At 37.1% G+C, this 13,989-nt stretch overlaps 2 protein-coding genes across 8 annotated transcripts in view; one reads left to right on the top strand and one right to left on the bottom strand.

The window, feature by feature from the left end:
• The window catches only part of LOC111266881 (glycosaminoglycan xylosylkinase), a 30,076-nt gene that overhangs the window by 6,600 nt on the left and 9,487 nt on the right, over positions 1-13,989 (bottom strand). For all 5 annotated transcript variants that reach the window (XM_022844723.2, XM_022844721.2, XM_022844724.2 and 2 more), the window contains exons 7-8: positions 377-562; positions 153-212 (exon numbers count right to left, since the gene is read on the bottom strand). In XM_022844723.2, the coding sequence (XP_022700458.1) occupies positions 153-212; positions 377-562 (246 nt within the window). The remainder of the gene's footprint in view (positions 1-152; positions 213-376; positions 563-13,989) is intronic.
• LOC111266882 (uncharacterized) lies at positions 3,357-10,807 on the top strand. 3 transcript variants are annotated; one of them, XM_086971121.1, is made up of 7 exons: positions 3,357-3,445; positions 3,599-3,747; positions 4,521-4,699; positions 5,320-5,563; positions 5,772-6,041; positions 8,547-8,776; positions 8,989-10,807. In XM_086971121.1, exons 1-7 carry the CDS (start codon positions 3,372-3,374, stop codon positions 9,127-9,129), a joined length of 1,287 nt encoding a protein of 428 aa, XP_086827247.1. In that variant the 5' UTR covers positions 3,357-3,371; the 3' UTR covers positions 9,130-10,807. The 3 variants fall into 3 exon arrangements, with proteins under 3 accessions (XP_086827247.1, XP_022700462.2, XP_022700465.1); XM_022844727.2 differs by having other exon boundaries at positions 5,772-6,101; XM_022844730.2 differs by having other exon boundaries at positions 3,401-3,608; positions 5,772-6,101.

Here is a 13,989-nt window from a genome sequence, read left to right as displayed (position 1 = left end):
CAATTCCAGTGAATACTGTTCAAGTGTTTTTCCATATTCGCTTTACCTACATGATATTCTTAAAGCTTACTTAATACAGGAGTTTCGACCAAAATTTCGACGCAACTGGAAAAACATGAAAGGATTGAAATAATATATGTATAATTACTTACAAGCAGCATTGATATAGAGGAGCCAGTATCGAAAAATCGTCCTCATACGGGTTGCCAAAACTGAAAAACAAAGCCAGTTATGTCCAATAAATGAACTTATTATTTTGCGTTATAACTTGAGTTGCACGTGCTATTTGTTTTCCATTTAAAGATAATGACCATGCTATATACACTATTTACCAGAAATTTATTTGACAAGCTAGTATCCTGCAGAGTATTCCTACCTTTTTCCATTATCTAGAAGAAGAATAGGACTATCTTTTACACCCTGAAAGGTTTCTACATGATGACGATCCGCGTTCCCAATAAGAAAATCTACAATAGCATTGTCCATCAAATCCAGAATTCGACGTCCAGAAAATTCAGGAATAAATCGAACTCTCTTGCAGTAACTCATATCCGTTTCCCACCTGTAAATAAATTGGGGTAATAACAGGTGAAACTATATTTTGAATTATAATTATTACTTCATACATTTCAAGCGAGTGAGTGGCAACCATACGGTGGTCACTTACTCCATTTTTTCTATTACATTTGCGAACGGTGAAGTTCATGTATGAAAAATGAGACTGCAAATTGTCGGTACGTCAAAACGTATGTAATAGGCGTATTGAAACAACTCTAAGAATTTCAACAAATTTGTCGGCAAACGAGCCGACCAAATAAAGCCGACCAAATTTTTGCGTCTTTTTACACTTTTGGTGTTGTCGATCGCCTCAAATATATTGAACATAGAACGTTTAGCCTATTATCAGCCCAAAATTTAATTTTTTTAGGTGGAACGTGCTCGAGCGACACTTGAACGAGTCTACATCTACCAATATCATCTGACTATTTCTATTAAAAAAGTTTCATATTATTTTTATTATTGTTATGGTTTCTATTAAAAAGTTACTTACTTATTAGTTATTTTATACATATGAATCGGATAAGGCGTCCAAATTTGGACTTCCTCTTATAAGTTGATTTTAAAACTGTATATAGATAAAATAGATGTATCAAACCAATGAATTTTTTCACGTGTTCTACGCGTGGTGCCATTTTGTTATATGTATACACTAGAACCACTATCCACCGCGATGACAGCTTAAAATTGGCACCTTACCGCTCATAAATTAGTTTCAAATATTCCCTTAGCAAGTATGCAAACGTTTTTTTGATAGCATAGGTCAGCATCTCAACCTTATCATGTCGAGGCCTATTGGACTTTGCTCAACCACATCATTGGCGTAGTGGAATAACGCACGTCTCATTCCAGACACTAGCTAAAGGCCCAGCAATTTAGCGGGTTTAAATCTGGAACGTTTAACGGTCATACGTATTCATTCCATAATATACTGGTACGGCACTGCTCGGCGAAGATAAACTCTTGTTGGAAGATGTGTAATCTTTCTTAAGACACTTTAACTATTTACGGTTATACAGCGATTTGTAAACCACGCAGGCAGAATACTTTGGTACGTTCGCCTTTCTCGAAAAATCAGCACGTCTCTTGCGCTGGAGATCACAAATTTGCCTTTACCCAGAATAGATACATGCCTAAGGTCATAAGCAAGCTAGCAATCATTTCTGCAGGTCATATTTCCATTTAGAATATGGTCAGAAAAGAATGGAAGACAACGTGCTGCTTTTTTCCACAGAGAATCAAATTCATTTATTACGCCTCATACCAGCCAAAACTTTCTAGAACGGTACGCTGTTTTTGGGCTTTGAACGAAAAAATTACACAATAAGCTCACGCGAGACAATACCACACTAAGCCTATATACTTGATCGGTTAGTCCAAATCAACAAACTACGATCTATCAAATATGCATGCGGCTTCAAAAGCAGGTTCTAGCATAGCACGACACGACAGAAGGTCCGCCACAGAAAAGGACTGGAGTGCTAGTTGATCAACATGCATCTCTGATGATCCTTCTCCCCGATCAGGGCGTTGTTGAAAAAAAAATCGATGTAAATAGGCATATTATGTAACAGGTCGTTTAGTCAAACAGACGCTTCCTGAGGCCAACAAAAATCAAGAAACTTTATTAGTGTTATGGTCCTCAATCTTTTCAAGGATGAACAGCAAGTAATTATTGATTTTTCTCTGATGACAAAATTTTTGTCCGCGATGTGAAAATCGACGGCAGGACTGATTGGTGATTTACTCACGATCCAGCAGATATGCCTAATGGACGTTCAGCAATTTGTCGGCCTATGTCCATGTTCCGAGTATGGAATTTAGTACAGGAGGCATCATGCCATTATACTTTTTACAAAAAAGCGAACGTACCACTAAAGAAGTTCATTCGTATTTTCTAAGATTCCTTCTAACCACATATAGCTAAAATCTATGAAATGCTTACGTTTTCTTGCAAAATAATATACAAGCTTATACTAGGTTAAAGCTGGCTATCGAGAACATGTGTACTTTGGAATCAGTATGTATGATTATGATACAACCGAATTTTTGGCCGTTAGGTTATTATGTATGGAACGTGATGAACGAAATGCTAAACAAAATCAACATGCGAACGTAACGAGTGGACGTTAGACTGAATAAACAAGACTATCAGGAATTTCACGCAAATAACATTTTTAAAATATCTATTTTCATTTAGATACAGTCTTAAAGAGGAGTCATAAGGAAAATTAAGTTTAGACAGATCGCTTTGCATATCGTATGTATATATATCGTACAGATGTAAAATGAGGACTATTAAACTGTAAAGAAACTTTTTTTTTCTAAAATCTAGATTTAATTCGTCCAATTTCGATCTTTTTATTTGCTGAGATATTACCGCACGAATCTCACATATATGATTTGTTGTGAATTGGTCTAGCTTTATGATAAAGCGTTATAATAAAAACCTTATATATAAAAATAATTTTTTGTTTAAAAGTTTAAATAACGTTTCTGAGAATTTAAATTGTGCGTGCCGGCGGACAACACTGTCGCCTTAGATATGTCGGTCCCACATATATGACATCCATATTTTGATACCCATTTCTGAACGTCTCAGATTAAAGAAAGTACATGTTCGTTGATTGTTATTGTTGTTAAACGGGCTATATGCTATAATCAACAAGCTGAATTAAGATGAATACTAAATGTTTCAATATAAATATGCCACTCTGTTGATTCGAAATCAGTGACAATATTAAATGAATTTGGCATTTTTTTAAACCTGTCGTAAAGCAAAGATACGTTTTTGAACTGTCCCGCCAACCAATATGGCGACTGTCCAGCTGTCTGTTCAGCAGTTGTTTACGAAAACCATATTCGGTGGTCAATTGCTTGATTTACGGTACAGTTGTACTCACTTATATTTCTTTTTGTACAACTGTACTAGGACAACTCATGTATATGACAACGTTTTTCTTACCACGTTTTTCTCCTAATAGGTGTATAGTGCGTGTAATATACTATTGTATGTAATGTTGGCGCTTTGGCATTTCAGCACCACAATGGTGCGTATGGGTTCGCGCCCCTTAACAGTAGATGTATTGGCTAATACAGCTCTCTACCTCCGCGGAAAAGCGGCATCAACGAAAAGAGCTATCGTCCTTCCGCACTTTGATCTTATTAAAATCGTTAACAATATTCCTGGTTGGTATACAATTAACAAACTCGTTGGAACTGCATGTAAACAAAATCCATAGACATGTACTCTTCTACCTAACTATTAGATTAATCTAAAAACGTTGTTCAGCAATATAGTCTTGTTAAGTGCTGCAATAATTGAAATAGAGACGCTTGGCTAACACCATCTAACAAACAATGTCAAGTTCCAAAAAGAGTCTAATACGTAATATAATACACGTCGTGTGAGTATTTCGTCTACCTATCCACTATGTAGAAAATCTAATGGTTCTTAAGCTACATGCGCCAATGGCTGTAATATATAAAAATACGCTGAGACCATTTATTCTGTATATTTGTAAAACGTATAGGTTCTCTCTCTATACAGCTCTCTTTCATTGACTGACAGTAACCATTTTTCATTAGTTTATACATATTGATTTTTGTCATAATAAGATTCGCAGTGGAGTAATTATGCGCGCCTATTAGAAAGTACCGTTAAGTTTTAAGCGCAGTTTTATTTTACTATTATTGCATTGTGATCATACGTCTCAGAACTGATTATTTTATAATGGTGCAAGTTGTAAAATTTGAGTTACCCAAATTGACAGAAGAGATCTATCATGCATTTTCATGAAGCTTGGCATGGTACGAGCCTTTTAACCAGTTTTCACCGCAATATTTATTCGGCAATTGAATATAAGGAACTAATTTGGCATATCGTAATGGGCTTCTACATATTTCCTGATGTGGCGGAGTTAGTAAGGCTAAAAATAATCGTTACCACTGCTTCTTTCTAGAAATTGAACACCATATGAGACTTCGAGGTCAGCATTTGGACTTGTCACCTTTACGAGACGTGGCCAGAAGCTATACGGTAATTCGTAAGGAACTTGTAAGACTGGAAAAAGAAATTTCAAGGCTCACCGCACAGCGTAAAAAGAAAAGAGATGAAATACTCGAAGCACAAATTAAACAGGTAACGAAACTGAAAGTTATTACTAGTTGTTCCACTTTTACATACGTTCGTAACTGATAATTCTATGTCAGTAGATTCAAAAGCTAATGGTATTTCTCTGGTGGTATCTAATATCGAGCTAGAATGAAATAACGTAATTATTTCCCCATTAATGTAAATTATTATTAAATTTCGCACAAAATCTACTATGAAGTTACCATCTCTAACATAACTATGGTCATCAACATAGTGAACTTACATGAGTTTTGCATATACGATGAAAACAAGTCTGAGCACCCGTAAGTGTTTGTTTGGCTGCTACTGTAGAACAACACACATAACGTCGCGGTAATGGTTTATGTAGGTAAGTCACTTAGTTGATAACCATCGGCTTGTTAGGGCACAGTTATGCTTGGACAGCGCGAACACAACTACGCGCTCCATTCGTATTGTGCAATATTAGAGGTAAGTTGCAAGCCTCTGAGGGGAATAATGGCGTCAAAAAGTTTCAAAAGCCTTTGTAAACAAACGTTTATTATAATGTTATATCACAGTAAGTTTATAGTATCAACTTTACATTGTTATGAACTCGTTGAATAAAAATAGTATAAATCAACTACTATACACTAATAATATTGCAGTTAAGCGAAGTCCAAAAGAATGTGAAAAAAGACTTCTACAAGATCGACGCAATTTGTGCTCCACTGCTACTACAAATACCTAATACACCCTTATGCAAGGATATCAAACCCGTAGCTCGTCTTTGCCGAACCTATGTTCCGCCGAAGGAGTTCTCATTTAAACCTAAGAATCACGTCGAGCTAGGTGGTAGTAAGCTTCAATTTATGAACCAGACGCTGTGCTACTTACTTGAAGATCTTGCAGGTATGTTTGAAAACCGCAATAAAAAGAAATATCTGAAGAAATAACTCAAATATTGATATTTCAGTGACTGGCTATAAAACTGTATTATCCACACGCGAGCGATGCTAAAGGCGTTCTTAATGCCAAGAAAATAAGTTCATATCAGTTTAGGATTCAAGATTGTAAATAAAAGCTGTCTATAACGGTTTTCCATTTTTGAATTGATCAGGATTGGAGCAAAAAATATGTTCCTTATTTGTGGAAAGCTTGGATGCATCGGGTCGTATTCCGGTATCCGGAGCAGACTTCGTTCTTGACACAGTTGTGGAAGGAGCCGCTACAGGCAACAACATTGTTGTTGAGGAGCAGGATTCAGGAGGACACCGGATGCACTTAACAGGAGGAAGCAGCCTTGAGGCTTTTTGTGCTCAGCTCATGAGACGGGAGATCTCTGTCAGCACAATGAGGCAGTACTGCAGTGCACGATTCTATAGAGAAGGTAGCGTTGAAGGTGGCCTCTACACTCTTTCACAGTCAACACGGGTCACAGCATTCACAGGTACATAATAATGATAACAATAATATTATTGAGTCAGTTTTTGGGGCCATGTAATTTTTTTCGTGCCAGTAATTCTCGGCTGTCAAATATGCTACGAATTAGGCCAATTCAAAGGCTACTTAAAGCTGTATTTTAGAAAATAGACCACTTGAGTTTTGTTACATCCTGCTGTCACATCTAACCTTGTGTATCTTATGTACGCGGTTGATAAGAACGCAAATTTGTATCTGTCCTAGATCTCAGGCATAAAGGCAGTTCCTTTTGTTAAGTACATATGTAGGAAGTACAAGTGTCTATAAAAATCCAAATGCAACTTTAGGACTATCCTTAAATCGGGGCTCATGTATAATTTTCTTATTCATATATTTGTTCTTTCGACTAGGACAATGTGCCAAAACATAACTGATATGTTTTATCTAGCACCCACTTTAGCTGCCTGTGATAAAAAAAGACAGTAAGATTGTGACGCACTTATAATTTAACAGATTAAATCTGCACAGGGATCAAAGGTGAACGAGTTATCGAAACGTAACGTTGTATCGGGCCCTCGCCTCTTTCAAACAAGTCTACAGGTCTGCGGAATAGCACTTATATTATTACTTTATCTACCATAATTACGTTGAATTACAAACGTAAGCGTGGTACCACAACGTATTAAAACTACACTAAATAAGGTCTTGTTCAAGCAAGTCAAACCAAGAGAAAGAATAAACATGTTTCTTCGACAAAGCATTCGTTCACAGAAAATCAGCTTGGTAGATATACAAGCACCCAATAAGAACTAGGTACGGCCTGTGCCTGTGTGACAATTAGAAGGGCATATAGCGTAAATAATTATATAAAGAACTTTACATATGGACCCAAGTCTACATATGGGCCCAAGTCATATGTCTAATCAGTGACTAAATCAAGGTACTCTGTTAACGTAGCTGATCGCCCACCTTTGGACATTACTAATATGCAACTTTTTCTTAGATTTAGCATACAATTTCGACTTACACATTGTTTGATTTGTGCAGGCATGTCTGCAATAGATCTAAAAAATGCTCTATTCGATCTTGGTTGCAATTCATTCGATGTAAAACTGATGTTTGGTAGCATTTGTTAAGACCTAAATAAAAGGTCACGAAGTTACTTTAACCCAATAAAGTGATCATGTAATAGACAAAATCTTACATACAAGTAAAAGGCTTCGCCATGCGCCTATCTAACTACTCGGCTTGTATGATGAAAGTAGCAGTACTGATTTCGCGCCGCGTGGTAGTCGCGTTGTCTGCGCGCCCACCACTTACTTACTGGATGGTTAAGGCGATAGCAAATTATCAGACAGTTTTCCATAATTTTTATATTCGAATCGAGTCGAAATATTTGCGTAAATCATTTCTACAAAATTTTTTTTTACAAAAAACTCCACAGTTTGCCCATATCCGGCCATCCTAAAATGAGGGGACGAGGAAAAACATGAGAGCAAGAGCGTCATACCCACCAAAGAATATGGACTTGTGCACGAAATAACGCGCGAATTAAAATATCCGGGTGCAAGTCGCAAATTAGTAAGTCCTCGAAACAGGGAAAAATGCGAAAGGAAGAGAATAACCTGAGCCCTACTAAAAATGCAGGTACTATTATGTGGGGGATAAACTTATATTTTCCCCGTGATAACTTAGTAGGTAACGTATTTATTTACTAGCCTGGGGGACACGCTGTCGTCTGGGTTCAAACCCGGACGTAGACACCTCGTTTCATGCTCGGAAGAAGCTATCTTATGTGATGCTTAGCGGTGATCCGATATCACCGTTAGCATAACTCGAAACAGAGGATATACACTTGTACCCGAAAAATGATGTCTAGGGTGTTCGAGGCCCGGCAAGGAAAAGAGTTTACTTGGATAAAAAATGCTACCAATGACACACGTGGAGCATGCGTGGCTTCGAGGCTGAACGCGCGCACCTCATGCGTAGTAGTTTTCCAAGTTTCAAGACCTAGAGGCTTTAAGGCTCTTGGCCAGGAGTGGCGTAGGGGTCAAAATTACCTAAAACCCATTTTGCCTACGGGGAACTCAGAAAGAACCCTACTTTCAGAGCGATTTGCTTTACATCAAGATAGGTTCATACGCAGATAAACGAAGGCCATCCAAAGAACTACTTATTTTTGATAAAAAGAAGTTATTATATATAGTCTGTTTTATTCGATATATAAATATACCTCCAAAAGCCTCCAAAATGTACCAAAATCGCTCAGTTTAATATATAAAGTACAGTGTGCATTATAACAAACGGGTGATTTAAAATAGATCTGTTTCCCCGTAGATTCACTGGAATGAATACTTTAAACTAATTGACCAACAACGAAGCCTGCGACCAGGTCCAGTTTGTAGTTGATCACTTAAATCCTTTACCTTATCTGATAGGAACTAACCGATGATTTTCACTTATGTTGTTACAGGTTCAAGAAAAGAGGTTCTATCAGATGTGGAAGACTTGCTAACATTATTGGCTCAGTTGTACATGGATCTGGATGTACCGTTCCGTATGCGTTTAGTTGGGCCCCCTCACCTCTCATTCGTAGAACAGTTGCGAATTGACCTGGACGTGTGGAGCCCTGCCGCTCGTGAGTGGAAAGTTGTAGCACATGTGGCTTCGCATGGACAGTTTTTATCTAGTCGACTGCATATGGTGCGTAGACAATGAATGTTCACTACGCTATCCCTTCCTGATATAAGCATTTTAGAAAGTTAATGAAAACTTTTAACGTCTCAAAAGAAAACTTTTACTATTATCATGACATGTATGAGTTTACTAATTATTAATACCAGATTAGCAAGTTACGTGAAAACGTACCAATTCGTTGTAATGAAATCAATAATAATTATCAAATACCGTTATAGGTGAGTGCAAAGGAGCCCATGTTTACAATGTTCGCTGTCTGTGCCGATGCCCAAAGGATTATCGCCCTTTTACTCGAAAATCACCAAAATGAAGATGGCTCCTACACGCTACCTGGGATTTTAAGTAATAGATCCTTTTGATACGTAATCCATGTCATTACCGCAAATTTTTACAGGCTATGTAATGGCCTGTTTTTTGCTTTCTCTATGGAGACTGTCAACGAACCCTAGGAACGCTTCCATCGAAATGTTTAAAACCATAAATGTATATGTAAACATGCGCATTGTTTTTCGTTCGGTGTCTAGCATAATCGTTATGGTTAGAGTGGTTTCAACCAGGACGTGATTTTAAGAGATCGTGTGTTTAGCCAGCATATTTAATATTCTGGACAATACATTCGTATTAAGTGCAAAAAACAGTGCATTTTTTTCCTTTAATGATAATGTGCAATATACGATGATCTTCGTATCACTAAAAAGAACAATTTGTATTACCGCATCAAGAATCCTTTAATATTTTCATTTAGACTCACCGTCTATTGGAAAAAAAATAAAGTAACTGTCAACAATTTAGATTTAGAATATAAGGCGTCTCTTTGTAATTCCAATAACCCTCATTCAAGTAATGAAAATTTTAGCCAACAGATATTCGGGGCGCAAACTTTACCCTATCTGTATTATATATAACTTCCTTTTACCTCTAAATCATGATTTGAATCATGATTTGAAAGTTGTTAGGGGTTAAGAATTGTAACCCTTGCAGTAAAGTCTCGTCGTGCGCTCGTGCCTCAAAATTTCATTACATAAAACTGACATCAAACTTATACTGTGAATTTATGTAAGTAGGACTCTAACACAAACTTGAATTGCTAAATACTTGCTGTACTCGCCTAAGTTAACATAGAATTAATTTGTTGCCCTAAAGTCAATGCTACCGATTTAACTTAAAAGAAAGGTTGGTTCGTTCGAAAGTCGGTCGCTTAAGCTGTCCACCTGCCAAAAATAATGTACTTGTAGCAGATAATAGAAAATCTAAACCTGCTAAAAGGTACGCTAGTTCGAATCGAATACCTGAATAGAATTAACTTTGACCGACCTAAAAGTTATTTCGTCAGCCCTCCTTTTGTGTCTTTATTTACTTTGTAAGTTTTTCGTCTACTCAGTGTCCAAATCCATAGTAAAGGCTATTCAATTCTTCATTGACTGAAGCTGATATGGTCAAAGTAATATTTACCATAATTTTATCACGAAAATAAAGTAGCAAACCGGTATTTTACCAATGGTATCTGGCATCATCGCAGATTTACCTGCTATATGCACTTGCTCCCATCGTAATTATTATAAGATTAAAATGAATATAAAAGTGAAGTGTGATACTCACCAAGGTGAAAATGAGTTTAGCAATGCATTATGGAACTGGAAGAGAAACAAAATTGAAATAAAAATATAACAAAAAATAAAGACAATTGCTTAGGCACGCGTAAACGTTAGCATAGAATTTGTATATACTGTAGATCTATGCAACTTACTAACTAAACGACTACGTGGAGCGCTTGGCGAAATGGATCGCACACCTGAATGGAATTTATATATTGATATAAGAACAATACATATATTCATGTGCATAGATATAAACGTGTATGTATATAAACTTTATTTATATACAAAGTTCCTAGAACTTAGATTAATGTATATATGGTGTATTATGGTATTAATGTATATAGGGGCAATAAAGCATATATACTATACGGTCAAGGATGTAAACAATAAACAGCGGACAGTTCGGTCCCTGTTTTGGTATGAAAGCTCTAGCCACGAACCGCTATATTGTCGTTCTTCGAGCAACGGCCTAGTCCTTTAAAAGTTAATTTGCGCTTAACCAAGCTTGTGGAAGTAAGCGAAATAGAAAATAAACAGGCTAGTTGTCGGAAAACTAAACCGAGAACACAAAAACCACCGGTCAGATTGCCGCAAGAGACAAGCCTGTTGGGTGCCAACTGGTCACAGGAGAAACCAGCTGCAAAGTTGGACGGCATGAGCTCACGGGAAACCATTCCTTAGCCATAAAAAGCCATAGGAACAGTATGGTTCTAAACCTGCGTCGTGCAACTTCCCTCGGTTATTGTGCCGATGTGCGGAAAATTACCTCTTAGTTTCTTAGCCATAGCCGTACACCTACGTCTGGTCATCTGTAATGACATATTCGAATAAGTGTGGAAAGTGCCAAAAGGCTTTTTTGACACAGTTCTTCACGAGCGTTCTTTCGCTAAACATTCAGTGGTGACGTTTAAACTGTCAAAATGGTCTAACATGGGCCAATTAAAACTAAATACAATTTTTTTTTTGCTTGCTCTCTTATAGCGATTCGGCGGTCGGCAAGCACGAGGCGTCTCACTCTTTTCATTATCTCATTTGTGATCGTTGTCATAGGCCTTTTGGATAAGGATCGTCTTTAATAGATTCCTGTTCATCTTCGAAACGCGAAAACGTCTGTTCATTTATGTCTGGTTGCAGCAGGCCTTCTAAAATATCCGCAGAGTGCCAGTGTCGCAAAGAAATTTTATTATTTACACAAAATCTTAGTTCTTTGCTCCATTTGGGACGAGTCGCAGAACGCCCAATATATGATATTTATTCAAAAATCGCCTAAAGACAGTACAAGTAAAAAATTTACTCTTCTCGAATAAGCAAACACCACCGCCTGTAATAGACAAGAAGGACCAGACTCCTTGGAAAAATAATTACAGAGGTAAATATTGTGAACTGCGGCAATTCATATTGCATGAATTACGAATTTTTTGGGTAGGAATCACGATCATTAATTGGAAGAAAAACAAAACAATATGGGGGGGGGGGGGTCAGCTTTGGTACGACGGCTTGTCAACACAGACGTTTTACGAATTTTCAGCGACTATCGAGCAAGTGGCCAAAAAGTTAATATTACCCCAATTAACGTTATATACTATCACAATAAAAAACTTCATCCGAAAAAAATAATTTAATCAATCGGTGAAAATCTGTCGTATGTCGAAATTAATAGTATGATGATATTTCACCAGCCATTTCACAGGTTAATCATCATGCCTTTCCACTACCTCTTAAGGAATGAATGAATTTGCACAATAAAAGACTATCAAATGGAATGGTTCATGTTTCGTTAATCTTCAACAAAATTTTTAAACAAAACGTACTATTTAATATATTGCAAAAATGTAAAATTCACAGCGAATACTTCAATTTTTTTAATTTATATATATTTATATAAATTTAAAAATATCAAGTTACCAACGGTAGTTCAGCAAATCGCAAAAAAAACAATTTGACTAAATATGCATTACATTTTATGCGAAAACGGAAAGCCTTCCAAAAAAACTATTCGTCTGATCGGCTTCATATTTTGCGTAAACTCTCCCAAAATAGAACTAGTGGTATTCAGAGTCAGCCCAATCATTGCCTACCGAGTATTCGTTTTAGATCCAAACCCACGAACGTAGATTTTTAGTAGTGTAAACAAAAACAACATGCTATCACATGTGTATCAAGCCACATGGGCGGACAGGCTGTTCTCCGCGCATCTTCTGGGGATGATTTAGTAATACGGAATTGCTAATAGTACAACTAGCCCATACGTCAGTCTAGAGCAACAATTATATCGAGCACTTGCTCTGGTCACTTGACCGTGTGTTCGCTATTTCATTAGCCTGTTATAAAGTAAACGGATTTGGTCTACAGAATACCTACCCTGACGTACCCGACAGCAAAACTGAGTCTGCAGATTAACAGCATTAAAATCTTTTAAGATTCTAAAGTAGCAATTACCTTATTCCGATGTACCTAGTTTATTTTCCTCATTCAGTTATTCTATCAAAAACAGTTAACCGGTTGCGGTTATCGTTCTCCACGTATATTTTTCTTCCATTGAAAACTTCCAGCAGTTCTATTGCCGCCCTACAGTTGTGCTATCATTTTGCTATAATATTTGATATGGGGTTAACAGAAAACAGTGCTCAATAGTTTACCAACATCTTTATAGGCATCTGTCGCAGTTCTTGTGTAAGCGTGCTGCATGAATTTTTGTACCCTTGCAACTTTCCGGTTACAGTATTATATTTTTTCACCCTGTTTTAGCAGCGATTAATTACCCTGCTAAAATAAGGGTGCATTCCTATTTGTATGTTTTAGTAATTTCATTAGTTTTTTTTTTTAAATAATTCGCTAACGTACTATATAATGTTGCTTGAAGAAATAATTAAAACTAATAAAAAATGACTTCAGAATTGTTAAAATTTAACTTCATGTAAATAGTCGCTCACTCTTCATCTGTTCATTTGTAATTAACCTCCGATACTGCGCACGGCCCTAGTCTAAGATCCTATATAAGTCAGACCCCGTAGTCATACAAGCAAACCGTTTTCCTGCTGGACAGCAGTGCGCATCTCTCACGCTATTTGCGTGTAATGTTCTCTGAGCTTACTTGGTGGATCAACGATGGAGCGAACGTCTCGTCAATAGTTAATGCGGTCCTTAGCTACTGTGAAGCACCGAAAATAAGGACTGCCCTATCGTGGTTCACTTTGTAAGTGTTCAGCTATAACAGGACCGCCTAGAGTACTCATTTGTTGATGACGTTCGATGCTGTCTCGCATTGATAGTCGGGCAGAATGACAAGCGGCATACGTAATAAATGAAGGCGTTGCCTAGTTTGAACCAAATTTCGAACATAATGCAACTGTAACACACTATTCCTCTCTGTAGTTCCCTCATAACTATTCGACTGAGACAGAGCGGAGATAGTTGCCTGTCATGCAAAATCAACTTTACAGCCGTCACGTTTCACTCGCATAGGATTTTGTCCATATTAAGACCAGCTCCTTCCAAAACCAACTCAAAAAAATTAGGGAGATTCAAATACTTCGAAAGTTAACTTCAGTCGGGCAAACCCGCTACACTTGGCTTTCAGTAATTGTATAAAGTAGATAAAAGGTACTAATATATATACAT

Source organism: Varroa jacobsoni, unplaced genomic scaffold, assembly GCF_002532875.2.
Source record: "Varroa jacobsoni isolate VJ856 unplaced genomic scaffold, vjacob_1.0 scaffold_1124, whole genome shotgun sequence".
Lineage (NCBI taxonomy): Eukaryota > Metazoa > Arthropoda > Arachnida > Mesostigmata > Varroidae > Varroa > Varroa jacobsoni.
Note: the sequence above shows the minus strand (reverse complement) of the source record. Positions and strands in the feature narration are given on the sequence as shown.

What these genes read in the sequence shown, in the direction of transcription:
- LOC111266882 (XM_022844727.2), top strand. Translation starts at nt 3,372, where the DNA reads ATGGCGACTGTCCAGCTGTCTGTTCAGCAGTTGTTTACGAAAACCATA. An exon ending in AATCGTTAACAATATTCCTG is followed by an intron (nt 3,748 to 4,520) that starts GTTGGTATACAA and finishes GCTTCTTTCTAG; the next exon opens with AAATTGAACACCATATGAGA. An exon ending in TATCTAGTCGACTGCATATG is followed by an intron (nt 8,777 to 8,988) that starts GTGCGTAGACAA and finishes ATACCGTTATAG; the next exon opens with GTGAGTGCAAAGGAGCCCAT.